The sequence below is a fragment of the Lithobates pipiens genome, unplaced genomic scaffold (assembly GCF_037356315.1).
Source record: "Lithobates pipiens isolate NorthernLeopardFrog02 unplaced genomic scaffold, aLitPip1_a1.2 Scaffold_8, whole genome shotgun sequence".
Classification (NCBI taxonomy): Eukaryota; Metazoa; Chordata; class Amphibia; order Anura; family Ranidae; genus Lithobates; species Lithobates pipiens.
The window spans coordinates 675,589,622-675,604,171 of NW_027507903.1; the positions used below are offsets into that span (position 1 = coordinate 675,589,622).

At 45.4% G+C, this 14,550-nt stretch overlaps 1 protein-coding gene across 1 annotated transcript in view; it reads right to left on the reverse strand.

Annotated features, from left to right (window-relative positions):
- LOC143961994 (C-type lectin domain family 4 member K-like) overlaps nucleotides 1–6,224 on the reverse strand; it is a 56,955-nt gene extending 50,731 nt beyond the window's left edge. The window contains exon 1 of the mRNA XM_077471336.1: nucleotides 6,067–6,224. Coding sequence (XP_077327462.1) covers nucleotides 6,067–6,100 — 34 coding nt within the window. The 5' untranslated portion in view covers nucleotides 6,101–6,224. The remainder of the gene's footprint in view (nucleotides 1–6,066) is intronic.
- Between the last annotated feature and the right edge of the window lie 8,326 nt (nucleotides 6,225–14,550).

Below are 14,550 nucleotides of genomic sequence, written 5' to 3' on the forward strand. Positions count from 1 at the left end.
TCCCGCAACTTGTGGCAAAATATAAAATATTCCATGGACTCAACATGCCTCTCAGCAAATAGCTTGGGGTGTCTACTTTCTAAAATGGGGTCATTTGTGGGGGTTTTGTGCCATCTTGGCATTTTATGGCCTTCAAAACTGTAATAGGTAGTGAGGCGTGAAATCAAAAATTTACGCCCTTAGAAAGCCTGAAGGCGGTGCTTGGTTTTCGGGGCCCCGTACGCGGCTAGGCTCCCAAAAAGTCCCACATATGTGGTATCCCCGTACTCAGGAGAAGCAGCAGAATTTATTTTGGGGTGTCATTTCACATACGCCCATAGCATGTGTGAGCAATATATCATTTAGTGACAACTTTGTGTAAAAAAAAAATAAAAAATTTTTTTTTGTCATTATTCAATCGCTTGAGGCAAAAAAATAAAATATTCAATGGGCTCAACATGCCTCTTATCAATTTCCTTAGGGGGTCTACTTTCCAAAATGGGGTCATTTGGGGGGGTTTTGTACTGCCCTGCCATTTTAGCACCTCAAGAAAGGAGATAGGCAGTCGTAAACTAAAAGCTGCGTAAATTCCAGAAAACGTACCTTAGTTTGTAGATGTGACAACTTTTGCGCAAACCAATAAATATACAATTATTGACTTTTTTTTTACCAAAGACATGTGGCTGAATACATTTTGGCCTAAATGTATGACTAAAATTGAGTTTATTGGATTTTTCTAATAACAAAAAGTAGAAAATATCATTTTTTTTCAAAATTTGCGGTCTTTTTACGTTTATATCGCAAAAAATAAAAATCGCAGAGGCAATCAAATACCATCAAAAGAAAGCTCTATTTGTGGGAAGAAAAGGACGCAAATTTTGTTTGGGTACAACATTGCATGACCGCGCAATTACCAGTTAAAGCAGCGCAGTGCCAAAGTGTAAAAAGACCTCTGGTCATTTACCAGCAAAATGGTCCGGTCTGAAAGTGGTTAAAGAAGACGGAGGAGAGGAATGAAACCAAGAAAAGAGGAAGTGGGTGAGATGACGTGAGTGCAATATATGAGATTACCATTGTACGGGTAAATGCAATCACCACACCAGGCTTTTCCTGACACTTTTTGTTTAAATCCGTAATTTTTTTGCGAGAAAATGACTTATAACCCCCAAACATTAAACCATTTTTTTTAAGCAGAGACCCTAGTGAATAAAAATGGCAATTGTTGCAATTTTTTATGTCACGTGGTATTCGCACAGTGGTTTTACAAACACAATTTTTGGGGGAAAAAAAATACACTTTAACCACTTGAGGTCCGGGCAACAACCGAATGACGGGCACAGCGCGGACCTCAATTTCCGGGAGGCCGTCATAGGACGTCCTCCCCTGTTTCACGTTTCCCTGCACGGCGTGGCGGGGAGCACGCTGTGATCACTGAGTCACTGAGACTCGGGTGATCACTGATCTGAGTAAGGGGCCGTTCTCGGACCCTTACCATGTGATCAGCTGTCAGCCAATGACAGCTGATCAGATGATGTAAACAAAAGCTCGGTAATCGTTTTTTTTTTTCTCTTCGCGCTGCCAGAGGAGGAAAAAAAAAAGCCCATCACCGGCTTATGTTAAAGGGACATTAGTCCTGAAGAGGAATGAACACAGGCACCTCATCTGTGCCTATCAGTATCCCCTGCCAGTGCCACCTGTTATTGCCACCTGCCAGTGCCCACAGTGCCATCTATCAAGGCCCACAAGTGTCAACTATCAATGCTCACCAGTGGTGCCAATCAGTGGCACCTAGCGGTGTAAGCTATCAGTGCTCATTATTGTCACCCATCAGTGCTCATCACCGCCACCTATCGGTGGTCATCAGCGTACATAAATGAAGGAGAAAAATGATCATCACCGTCCAGGGTTGGACTGGGACAGAAATTTGGCCCTGGAATTCATCCAGACCGGCCCACTTACATTTTGAGTGTCCCATCAACACTCCCTTACATCAGAGTGTCCCATCAGAACCCACTTACATCAGAGTGTCCCATCACCAGCCCCCTTACAACAGAGTGTCCCATCAGCACCCTCTTACATCAGAGTGTCCCATCAGCACCCCCTTACATCAGAGTGTCCCATCAGCACCCCCTTACAACAGAGTGTCCCATCAGCACCCTCTTACATCAGAGTGTCCCATCAGCACCCCCTTACATCAGAGTGTCCCATCAGCACCCTCTTACATCAGAGTGTCCCATCAGCACCCTCTTACATCAGAGTGTCCCATCAGCACCCCCTTACATCAGAGTGTCCCATCAGCAGCCCCCTTACATCAGAGTGTCCCATCAGCACCCTCTTACATCAGAGTGGCCCACTGAGCCATCGGCCCACCGGGAAACTCCCGGTAGTCCCAATGGCCAGTACATGCCTGTCACCGCCACCTATCGGTGTTCATCAGCGTACATCAATGAAGGAGAAAAATGATCATCACCACCACCTATCGGTGTTCATCAGCGTACATCAATGAAGGAGAAAAATTATCTGTTTGCCAAATTTTATGACAAAATATAAAAAAAAAATAATAATTTTTTAAAATTCTGGATTTTTCAATTTTTTGGACAAAAAAATAAAAACCGCAGAGGTGATCAACTACCACCAAAAGAAAGCTCTATTTGTGGGGGAAAAAATGATAAAAATGTAATTTGGGTACAGTGTTACACGACCGCGCAATTGTTATTCAAAGGGCGTCAGCGCTGAAAGCTGAAAATTGGTCTGGACGGGGGGGGGGGGGGGGGGGGTCAAGTGCCCAGTAAGCAAGTGGTTAATGAATTATTTTAAAAAAAAAAGTACAATATTTACTCCAATATTTTATATATATATATATATATATATATATATATATATATATATATATATATATATATATATATATATATATTGTGGTAGTATGGAATCTCCAATCCTGGGACCGGGTTTTGGGAACAGCCAGCTGTCTGGCTGGATGATTGCACAGGTGGGTCTTGGGCTTAAAACAAAGCCAACACCATGGTTCTGGGCTCCACCCTCCCGAGGAGTCCAGGCGTGCAAGGGAGAAGAAGTGTGCATGTCTGCACAGGTCGGTCTGTCAGAGCAGACAGAGGGTCCAAGCTTGTGGACTGAAAGAGAAGCTGTTAAAGAGTGCTGAGGTACTGGGTGTACAGGAACTCTGTTAAAGAGCCAAGAGGGCTGCAGCAGAAGTCTGAGCAGCAGTGCTGCTAAAGAGAGCCAGGTGGCTTGGTATTTTTGGTTCTACGTACATTATTGCTGTGGAAAGCTGAAACCCCTGTGTGGGCAACTATTTTGTTATCTGACTTTTCTTTCTTTAACCACTTGCTTACTGGGCACTTAAACCCCCCTCAGTCCCAGACCAATTTTCAGCTTTCAGCGCTGATGCCCTTTGAGTGACAATTACGCGGTCATACAACACTGTACCCAAATGAATTTTTTATCATTTTTTTCCCACAAATAGAGCTTTCTTTTGGTGGTATTTAGTTACAGCTCGGAGTTTTATTTTTTGCTAAACAAACAAAAAAAGATGCAAAAAATAAAAAATAAAAAAGCATGTTTTAATAGTTTGTTATAAAATTTTGCAAACGGGTCATTTTTCTCCTTCATTGAAGTGCGCTGATTAGGCGGCACTGATGGGCTGCATTGGTGGGCACTGATGGGCTGCATTGGTGGGCACTGATGGGCTGCATTGGTGGGCACTGATGGGCTGCATTGGTGGGCACTGATGGGCTGCATTGGTGGGCACTGATAGGCTGCACTGGTGGGCACTGATAGGCATAGTTAAGGCGGCACTAATAGGCACAGATAAGGCGGCACCGATGGGCACAGATAAGGCGGCACTGATGGGCAAAGATGGGCACAGATAAGATGGCACGGATGGGTGGCACGGATAAGTGGCACGGATGGGTGGCACGGATGGGCACTGATAGGTACCACAGATAGATGGGACTGATGGGCACTGATAGGTGGCACTGATAGGTGGCTCTGATAGGTGGCACTGCTGGGCACTGATGGGCGGCACTGCTGGGCACTGATGGGCGGCACTGATGGGCGGCACTGGGGTGCAGCACCTGAGGCAGATTGTGGGTGGCACTGTGGGTGGCACTGCTGGGTGGCACTGTGGGTGGCACTGTGGGCACTGCTGGGTGGCACTGTGGGCACTATGGGCACTGCTGGGTGGCACTGACAGGGGGGCACTTACTTTATTTCAGGATGGCACTGCGGGTGGCAGGTGGGCACTGGCAGGGGGCAGGTGTCCGTTTAAATTGCTGGCCGTGATCGGGACTGATGTCCCGAACATGGCCGCCGGCGATCGGCTTTTTTTTTTTCTCCTCGCGCTGTCAGCGCGAGGAGGAATACTAGCCGATTACCGGCTCCGTTTTATCACATGATCAGCTGTCATTGGCTGACAGCTGATCACGTGATAAGGGGTCGGGATCGACCCCTTACACGGATCGGTGATCAGGCGAGTCTCACGGACTCGCCGATCACAGAGCGCGCCGCGCGCGCCCCTCAGGGGGCGCGCAGGCCGCTCGTAACCGGGACTACGTCAATAGACGTAGTCCCGAAAATGTGGGTCCGCGCTATTGCCGTCATTTTGCAATAGCGCGGATCCCAAGTGGTTAATAAAAGTGGGCCTACGAGCCCTTAAACGACATCTGGTGTGGATTCAGCTCACTGGTAAGCTCTACCTTTAAGCTAAAATAACCCCCAAATATTACAATATATATATATATATATATATATATATATATATATATATATATATATATATATATATATATATATATATATATATATATATATATATATATATATATATATATATATATATATATATATATATATTTATAATGAGACAGAAAGATGGTGTTATGCCAAGTAAATAGATTCCTAAAATGTTAAGCTCTAAAATTGCGCACACTCGCCACTATACTTCCATCAATATGATTGTATGTGTGTATATATATATATATATATTAGTAGTGGTGGGCTCAGACCCTCCATCTTTCCTTTCCGGTGGTGGTTGCATGTTTTCGTGACCGTATGTGCTTTCAGCGCTTTTGTTACTGTGTACATATTGTAATGTTTTCAATAAATATTTTGAACAAGAAAATTGTGCACGCTTGTGTAATGGCGACAAACCGCGGTGCCTAAGAATCTCCATAGGTGATGCTTTAAATGCCTCTACAGTTTTCTGGGTATCATTGGTATCAGAGGGAGGAATAATGCCCCATCATTGGTGTCAGTGGGAGGAATAGTGCCCCATCATTGGTATCAGTGGGGGGAATAGTGCCCCATCATTGGTATCAGTGGGAGGAATAATGCCCCATCATTGGTGTCAGTGGGAAGAATAGTGCCCCATCATTGGTGTCAGTTGGGGGAATAGTGCCCCATCATTGGTATCAGTGGGAGGGATAGTGCCCTATCATTGGTATCAGTGGGAGGAATAGTGTCCCATCATTGGTGTCAGTGGGAGGAATAGTGCCACATCATTGGTGTCAGTGGGAGGAATAGTGCCACATCATTGGTGTCAGTGGGGGGAATAGTGCCCCATCATTGGTGTCAGTGGGGGGAATAGTGCCACATCATTGGTATCAGTGGGAGGAATAGTGCCCCATCATTGGTGTCAGTGGGAGGAATAGTGCCCCATCATTGGTATCAGTGGGAGGAATAGTGACCCATCATTGGTGTCAGTGGGAGGAATAGTGCCACATCATTGGTATCAGTGGGGGGAATAGTGCCCCATCATTGGTGTCAGTGGGAGGAATAGTGCCCCATCATTGGTGTCAGTGGGAGGAATAGTGCCCCATCATTGGTGTCAGTGGGAGGAATAGTGCCCCATCATTGGTGTCAGTGGGAGGAATAGTGCCCCATCATTGGTGTCAGTGGGAGGAATAGTGCCCCATCATTGGTGTCAGTGGGAGGAATAGTGCCCCATCACCAGGCCAACAAGGAGCAAATAAGAAAAGCTCATTGATTACACTCCCTTTAAGGACACTACACTTTCTTGCCAGGATTCCCACCTCCCTCACTACCCATCAATGATCACATATCTACCTGACTTCATCTCCAGATCTTCAGGTCTCCTCATTGCGCGTTGAGGACAAACCCGATTCCGTGTCCTGCAGAGTCCGTGTCTTCAATATCTGTTCTTCTTATCTGTAGAATTCTAGTAAAAGAAGATGTTGCCCATTTCAGAACATTTTGGTTTTAGGAACTTACAAAAGCGACAGACACACAAAGAGGAAGTGTATGAATTTCTGTAGAAATATTACTGAACCAGATATTTGTACACAGATATATATATATATTACACGGTGTACATCACTCCCCATGGTCTGAACCCATGATAGGACCATTTCCAACATAGGCTCTTTACCATGTGATCAGCAGTGTCCAATTACAGTGTAAACAGGGCAAGCCATTTATCGGCTTTTCCTCCACTCGCGCTGACAGACGTGAGTAGAGGAATGCCAATCCACCAGGGATGCCAATCAGTGCCCATTAGGATGGCACTCTGTGCCCATCAGCGATTGCCTGTCAGTGCATTCTGATCAATGCTGCCTATCAGTGCCACCTAGCAGTGCCATCTATGAGTGCCCATCAGTGCCACCTATCAGCGCTGCTGAGTGCCCATCGGTGCCACCTATCAGTGCCCATAATTGCTGCATATCAGTGCCACCTATTAGTGCCCATCAGGGCTGCATAGCAGTGCCCATCAGTGCTGCATATGACTGCCACCTATCAGTGCCCATCAGTGCTGTTTATCAATGCCACCTATCAGTGTCCATCAGTGCCACCTATCAATGCCCATCAGTGCCCATTAGGATGGCACTCTGTGGCCATCAGTGAATGCCTGTCAGTGCATTCTGATCAATGCTGCCTATCAGTGCCACCTAGCAGTGCCACCTATCAGTGCTGCTTATGAGTGCCCATCGGTGACACCTATCAGTGCTGCTTATGAGTGCCACCTATCAGTGCCCATCAGTGCTGTTTATCAGTGCCACCTATCAGTGTCCATCAGTGCTGTTTATCAGTGCCTCCTATCAATGCCCATCAGTGCCCATTAGGATGGCACTCTGTGCCCATCAGTGAATGCCTGTCAGTGTATTCTGATCAATTCTACCAATCAGTGCCACCTATGAGTGCCACCTATGAGCGCATATCACTGCTACCTATCAGTGTGCATCAGTTCTGCTTATGTGTGCCCATCTGTGCCACCTATCATTGCCCATCAGGGCTTCTTATCAGTGCCACCTATCAGTGCCCATCAGTGAAAGAGCAAACTTATTTGAAAGTTTTGTAAAAGAAACAATTAAGAATTTTTTATTTTTTTTTTCAAAATGCTCGGTCTTTTTTATTTTATTTTAAGAGCAAAAAAATAAAAACCCCAGCGGTGATCCAATTTCATCAAAAAAGGTTCTATTTGCCCCCATGTTGTAAAGCGCCGTGCATACTGTTGGAGCTATATAAATCCTGTATAATAATAACAATAATAATAGTAATAATATCTGCGGGAAAATAAAAAAGACAAAAATGTAGTTTGGGTACAACGTTGCATGGTTGTCATTCAAAATGCAACGGCGCTGAAAATTGGACTGGGCAGGAAGTGGGTGAAAGTGCCCGTGTTCTGTCCAAAAAAAAAAGTCCACCTATCGAATAGTGTCCGCTGAGTACTGCGCTGGCGCAGCGCTTGCGCAGTACGGAGCACGAGGAGATTCGGAAAATCTCCGAAAAGATGAACGGCGCCTGTGCCGTGAGTCCAGGTGCAAGCCCCACATAGGGCTACACACAGTTTGAGGGCCCCTCGCTGGCTCGTCGCGCTTGGGGCACGGCCTTTTTTTTATTATTCTAACTCTGTGTCCACTTGGATGGTGGGGCTTGAACCTGGACTGACGGCGCAGGCGCCGTTCATCTTTGGATGTTTTTCAGAAATCTGCTTGTCATGTGTAGTGCGCACGCGCAGTACACAACGGACACTATCCGACGGGTGGACGGTGTTTGACATGACACTGGTATTGAAGTGGTTAAGGCTGGTTGGTGGTTCTTTGGACAAACTAAATGGGTGTTCAGCCGAGCTGAATCTCTGTCCGCGGCGTAAAGTAATACATTTGGCAATGATAATAATTACTACCACTAAATGTGACAACTTCCCACCTAGGATGGTTGATAGGAAGCCAGCAGCTGCCGACGTTCCTAGCAACCAGTGGCTCCTCCCCGTCTGGTTCATTCAGCTGTCGTCTGGGGATTATTGTCTGATAGGTGAATGTTGTCAGGGCTGCCCCATTCCAAGATGGCTCCTTGTCTGTTTCCTGTGGCTGGATGTGTGACGGACTGGGGTTTATATGGTCACAAAACAGACACCCCCAAAGCAAAGTACATATTCATTCATTTATTTTATTTTAGAGAAATACCGTCCTGCTATTCTATCAATAACCAGTAGATGGCAGAGAAGGTACACAAACAGAGTCTATATAAGGCCACACACCATGTGACCAGAAGTGAAACTACTTCCAGCCATAAAGTCAGTGGTCATATCTCATGCTGTTTGTGTGATTCTTTGCGGGTATGTACTCTAAATTGTTCCTAATCTGTATTGACCGGTGATAGAAAGATTCCTAAACATCTTGAGCAGATGCAGTAAAAGTCTCAGCAGATTTTGTTTTCAATATTTTTATTCAAATTTTCCACAAGAGAAATTAAAATTTCAGTATCTGACATCATAGATACATAGAAGAACAAGAAAACAATAAAGAACAATTCAAATAAAGAGAAGAAGATAGAAAAAAACTGGCAGTACATGTGTGTTGCTGTGAGGGTACTTTAAAGAGTTATTGGATCGCCCCATCCAGACAGTTATCCTGTGTGTCGCTCCATATAGGGGTCAGAGATAGGGATGAGGCGAACACCCCCCCGGTTCGGTTCGCACCAGAACTTTCGAACGGACCCCAAATTCGTACGAACGTTAGAACCCCATTGAAGTCTATGGGACTCGAACATTCAAAATTAAAAGTGTTAATTTTAACGGCTAATATGCAAGATACTGTCCTAAAAAGGGTTTGGGGACCTGGCTCCTGCCCCAGGGGACATGGGTCAATGCAAAAAAAAGTTTTAAAAACGTCCGTTTTGGCGGGAGCACTGATTTTAATGACGATTAAAATGAAAAAAAAAAAAATGAAGTGAAATATTCTATTAAATATGGTGCCTGGGGGGTGTCTGTAGTATGCCTGTGAAGTGCCACGTGTTTCCCGTGTTTAGAACAGTCCCTGCACAAAATGACATTAAACGGAAATAACACCATTTAAAACTGCTTGCGGTTTTAATGTTATATCTGGTTCCTGCAATATGGTTGAAAATCATTGAGAAAAATGGCATGGGTAGCCCTCCCTGCCCATTACCAGCCTATTTGGGTCTTGTACGCATATTAAGGGGAACCCCGTACCCATATTAAAAAAAGGAAATACGTGTGGCCCCCAGGCCCTATATACTCAGAACAGCAGTATACAGGCGGTGCAAACAAGACAGGGACTGCGTAGGTTTGTTGTGTTAAGTTGAATCTGTTTGTAATTTTCAACTGGTACATTTTTAAAGTGTAGCTCCAGTCAAAAAAACTATTTTTAAACTTTTTGGAAAACATAGGGAAGGGTTATCACCCCTGTATAATTTGTTTTGCCGTCAGTCTTTTTCAGAGCACGCAGACAGCACGCACAAGCTCCTAACACTGACTGAGAGCTCTATTATAAAAGATAGATATATCGCTAGATATATAGGTGAATATAGCGGTGTATACTGCGGTCAGGGCACGCAGACAACAACCACTACAGAAGAGCAAGAACGAAAAATCGTCCGATAACGGTCGGTGTATACTGTGTTAAAGGTACACAGAACACCCATTAACTGCTACAGATGCCAACACACTACACAAGGCCGCCACTCTGGCGGCCTTATATAGTGTGGGGCTTGTACTACACAGCCTGAGCTATGATTGGCCACAGGCATCCTGCCTGTGGCCAATCATGGCTCTCCTCGCTGCCGGCGCTGTGATTGGCCAAGCATGCGGGGTCACAGTGCATGCTTGGCCAATCATGAGCCAGCAATGCACTGCACCATCGCAGTGCATTGTGGGCAGTGAGCGCCACACGAATTTGGTGCGAACGGCCCATAACGTTCGGAATTCGTCGAACGGGCGAACAGCCGATGTTCGAGTCGAACGTATGTTCGACTCGAACACGAAGCTCATCCCTAGTCAGAGAGGCAAACAACTGGGCCCCTGATATCCAACCCTCCATTTTGGCTTCAGTGCTATAATAAGCACTAAAGTAATGATAATGGAAGAGATGCTGGCACATTTTCAAGAGCACTCAAATAAAGAAGGGAAAGAAGTAAAGTAACTATAATAGAATGAGGTAAAGGAATAGAAGGCAAGGGAAGAGAAAAAGAGGATGCACTCCAGCTCCGGGGGAACACTCTCCAGCCTCGCACCAAATAAGCCCGTTACCCAGTTACGAGGTCTCTAAATCCAAGGTTCCCACACTCTGTTGAACCAAGCCATTCTATCGGTAAGTATTGCCGATAAGCGTTCATTCACCATTATCCAGGACAATTTTGTTTTAATTAAGTAAAATGGTATTATTGGTGACCTCCACGATTTGGCTATGGAGATCCTCGCTGCCACAAATATAAAAGCTATAAGTTTTCTCATTGGCTTTGATGCCCCCTCTACGGGGCGTCCCAGCAGCGCATGCAGAGGCGATTTGCGGAGGTTCACTCGGGTCAGAGAATATATAAAATTATACGTGCGTATCCAAAACCGTCGCACCTTCGGGCAAGACCACCATGTGTGATACATGGTGCCGTCCGCATTACAGCCCCTAAAGCACCGCGGGGACGCCTCGGGGGCGAAGGTGGCCAGTCGAGCTGGAACCATATACCACCTCATCAGCACCTTATAGTTTGCTTCAATCAAAAAAGTGTTAATAAAAGATTTAGATGCACCTTGTATTATTTTGTTCCACTCTTCCATTTTCAAGGTAGTGTGCATATTCCCTTCCCATTTCTCCATATAAGGCAACTTCTGAGAGGTTGAGAATAAGATGCCGTATACCCTATATATATGACCCGTGAGGTTGTCCTACAGGCAGTTTCCATTGGGGTGCATGTGGTGAGTTCAGATGCGCGACTCAATGACGCCAAAAAGTGAGCTATTTGAGTGTAGCGGTAGAGTTCTGACCTCGGGAGCTGGTACCTTTCTTGTAGGGACATTCACGACAGAGCCCCTCTATGGTCACAGAGGTCAGCTATACGTAGCAAACCTTTGTTGGTCCACCATGATAAGTCTTCCAGGGCGAACATGGGATTATTAAGCAAAGGGGCTAGTGGAACATGCCCAGATCTGAAGGTGTGGGTAGTAGCTAGCCTATCCCACAAATTTAGAGAGAAGGACAAAGTCGGGCACATCGCTTTAGGTCTGTATTTTGCTTTCATCCACATTAAGTGGCTAATCTCCTTTCCTGGAAATTGAGAAGATTCCAACAGCATCCAGAGCGGTCTGGCTTGACGTGTGTGGAACCGAATTAATTGTGAAATTTGTGCCGCCTGGTGGTATTTGAACAAATGCGGCATGCCCAGGCCACCCCTTGCCTTAGGTGTATACATCGTCTGTCTGTTCACCCTGGGTCTTCCGTGCTCCCATATATAATCCAACAGTTTTGTCTGGAACCTCTGGAGCTCTTGCCTATCAATAGAGATCGGTAGGGTCCTGAATAGGTAAAGCACTTTTGGTAAAACTGTCATCTTAATTGAACACAACCTGCCAAACCATGACGGGGGGCTATTCGACCATCGTTTAAGGTCTACAGATATTTTTTTAAATAGTGGAGGAAAATTGTGTTTATACAATGAGGTACGAGTAGGGGTCAGTGTAATACCCAAGTATGGTAAGGTCTTGTCCTGCCATTGAAAGGGAAAGGAGCTCCGTAATGCTTGGACTATATGTGGTTGTAGGGACACATTAAGTGCCTGAGATTTGGAGTGGTTTACCTTTAATCCTGTAAATGTCGTGAAATGTTGCAGTACCCCATGCAAATTAGGGAAAGAGGTGACTGGGGAGGAGAGAAGCAGTAAGATATCGTCTGCGAACAATGCACATTTATGTTCGCATCCGCCGCTTTTAATACCTAGTATGTCTGGGTGTTCATGGATCTTAATGGCCAGTGGCTCCAAAGCTAATATAAACAGGTCCCCCTGCGTATGTGAATGTTTGGTGACTGGCAACCTTTGATCACTAGATTCGCCGTGGGGGTGTCATAGATCAATTTAAGCGTGGTCAAGAAACTTGGTCCGAATCCATATTTTCCTAAAATAAAGAATAAGTAATCCCAGGACAGAGAATCAAACGCTTTATGTAGGTCAAGGGAGACCAGTAGTGCTCCCCTCTGTCCCCCTCCATCCCAACCTGAATTCAATGCAGAGATAAGATCAATGATGCGTCTGGTCTGGTCTGGGGCTTGTCTAGTAGGGACAAACCCCGACTGGTCTGGATGAATATAATGTGCTAAGAACCCATTCAATCGTGTAGCCATTATCTTAGTCATTAATTTGAGGTCCACATTGATTAGAGAAATGGGTCGGTAATTCGTGCAGTCACCATGGTCCTTGTTCGGCTTAGGTATCACATGTATGTAAGCCCTATTCTCGTGTGGAGGTAAGGGGGAACCCCTGCGCAGTTCATTGTAAAAAGAGCAGAGATGAGGAGTCAGAATCTCGCTAAATTTGCGGTAATAGTGTCCCGAGAGACCATCAGGGCCTGGAGATTTTGACGGGTTCAAGGATTTGATGGCCACCGCTATTTCACTCTCTGAAAACTCTGACTCCATCATCTCTGTATGATCTTTAGACAATGTGGGAAGCGGTAGATCCCGTAAGAATGCTCCTGCCTCCTGCACATTAAAATCATTGGGAGAATCATACAGCTTAGAATAGAATGCGTGGAATTCTTTCGTGATAAGCTGAAGGTTTTGGGAGGCGTGGCCATTCTGTAGTCTCAGTTTGGGGGTGCTGGATTAAAAGGTCTAGAGTTAAGTTTCCTAGCCAGTAGGGTATTAGGCTTGTCACCGAGAGAATAGTACCGGTGTCTATTCCATCTAACGTATTTGTCTCTTTTGTCGTGAGGCTCAGATTCAGAGCCAATTGCGCTGAGTCAATCTGGCTCCTAAGGTCTATTTGTGGGTTGTTTTTTTGTGCCTGGGTTATGTCTAATAGCTCCTTCTCTTGCTGTTGGATCACCTGGTCCCGTTCCCGTTTGATTCTAGCAGATAGTTGTATTCGTTTGCCCTGAACAGTGGCCTTATGGGCCGCCCACACTATGGAAGGAGAGGTATCTGCAGAGGGGTTGTCCTGGAAATATTGACGTAAAGTTTTTTTCTATTTCATCAGCAAAAAATGGGTCATTCAGTAAGGACTCGTTTAATCTCCACGCAGTCGAAGGCGGTTTGGCCCATAAGCCTGTTAGGATTACCTGGACCAGAGAGTGGTCGGACCATGCTACAGGGATAATTTTAGACTCCGAGACATGTGGAAACAAAGGGGACAGAGTAACCAAATGATCTATACGGGAGTAAGTTTTGTGCACCGGAGAGTAAAACATATAATCTCTAACAGAGGGGTGTGCATTGCGCCAAATGTCGATGAGGTCATAACTATGTAGTAAGCGTGCTATTTCGCAGCTTTGCTTTGGGGCATGTTTCAGAATAGGCTTCCCTAGGTTAGATCTATCCAAGGTCTGATCCAGGGAAGTGTTGCTATCGCCTCCGAACACCACGTGACCAGCTATATGGGGCATTACCACCTTTAACATTTCCCAGAAGAAAGATAATTGACCCGCATTAGGGGCATAGTAGGAGAGAAAGGTGACAACACTGTCATCTATCTTCCCGACCACCAGAATATATCGACCTTCCCTGTCCTTTATAACATTAGTTGGAGTAAAAGGGACGCGTTTTGCGATACACATAGCCACTCCTCTTCTCTTATCGGGTCCACCAGACAAGTAAACTGTAGGGTATATGGCATTCAAATATTTAGGTCCATGAAAAGTGTGTCTCTTGCAATAGTAAAACGTCCACCCCCATTTTATAGTAGTGATGAAAAGCCTTTGCTCTCTTGGTCGGATAATTCAGGCCCTGTACATTGTGTGTTACTATGGAGTAGATCGGTTGTGGATTATTGGTCATGATGGTTCGGCAGGTTGTACTCACTGTGTTGCTGCTGGAAGAGGTCCTCACAAAGGCTGTCAGGGATTCCCATTCGGACTCAGTCCCAGAACCGGAGTGCATTCAAAGAAAAAGAGGTTTGAGAAAGTAAAGGAAAGAGAAGACATGTTAGGTTAGAAATGTAATTACAAAAGTAGAACTGTGTATTCATTACCACCTCGAGGGTGACAAAGCTAACTAAAGTTGCAGCTAAAAGTAACTTGTACACTGCCTGGCAGTGCACCTACTGGGGCACCAAGTCCCCCTTGTTTGTCGTGAAGTTGTCCCCACT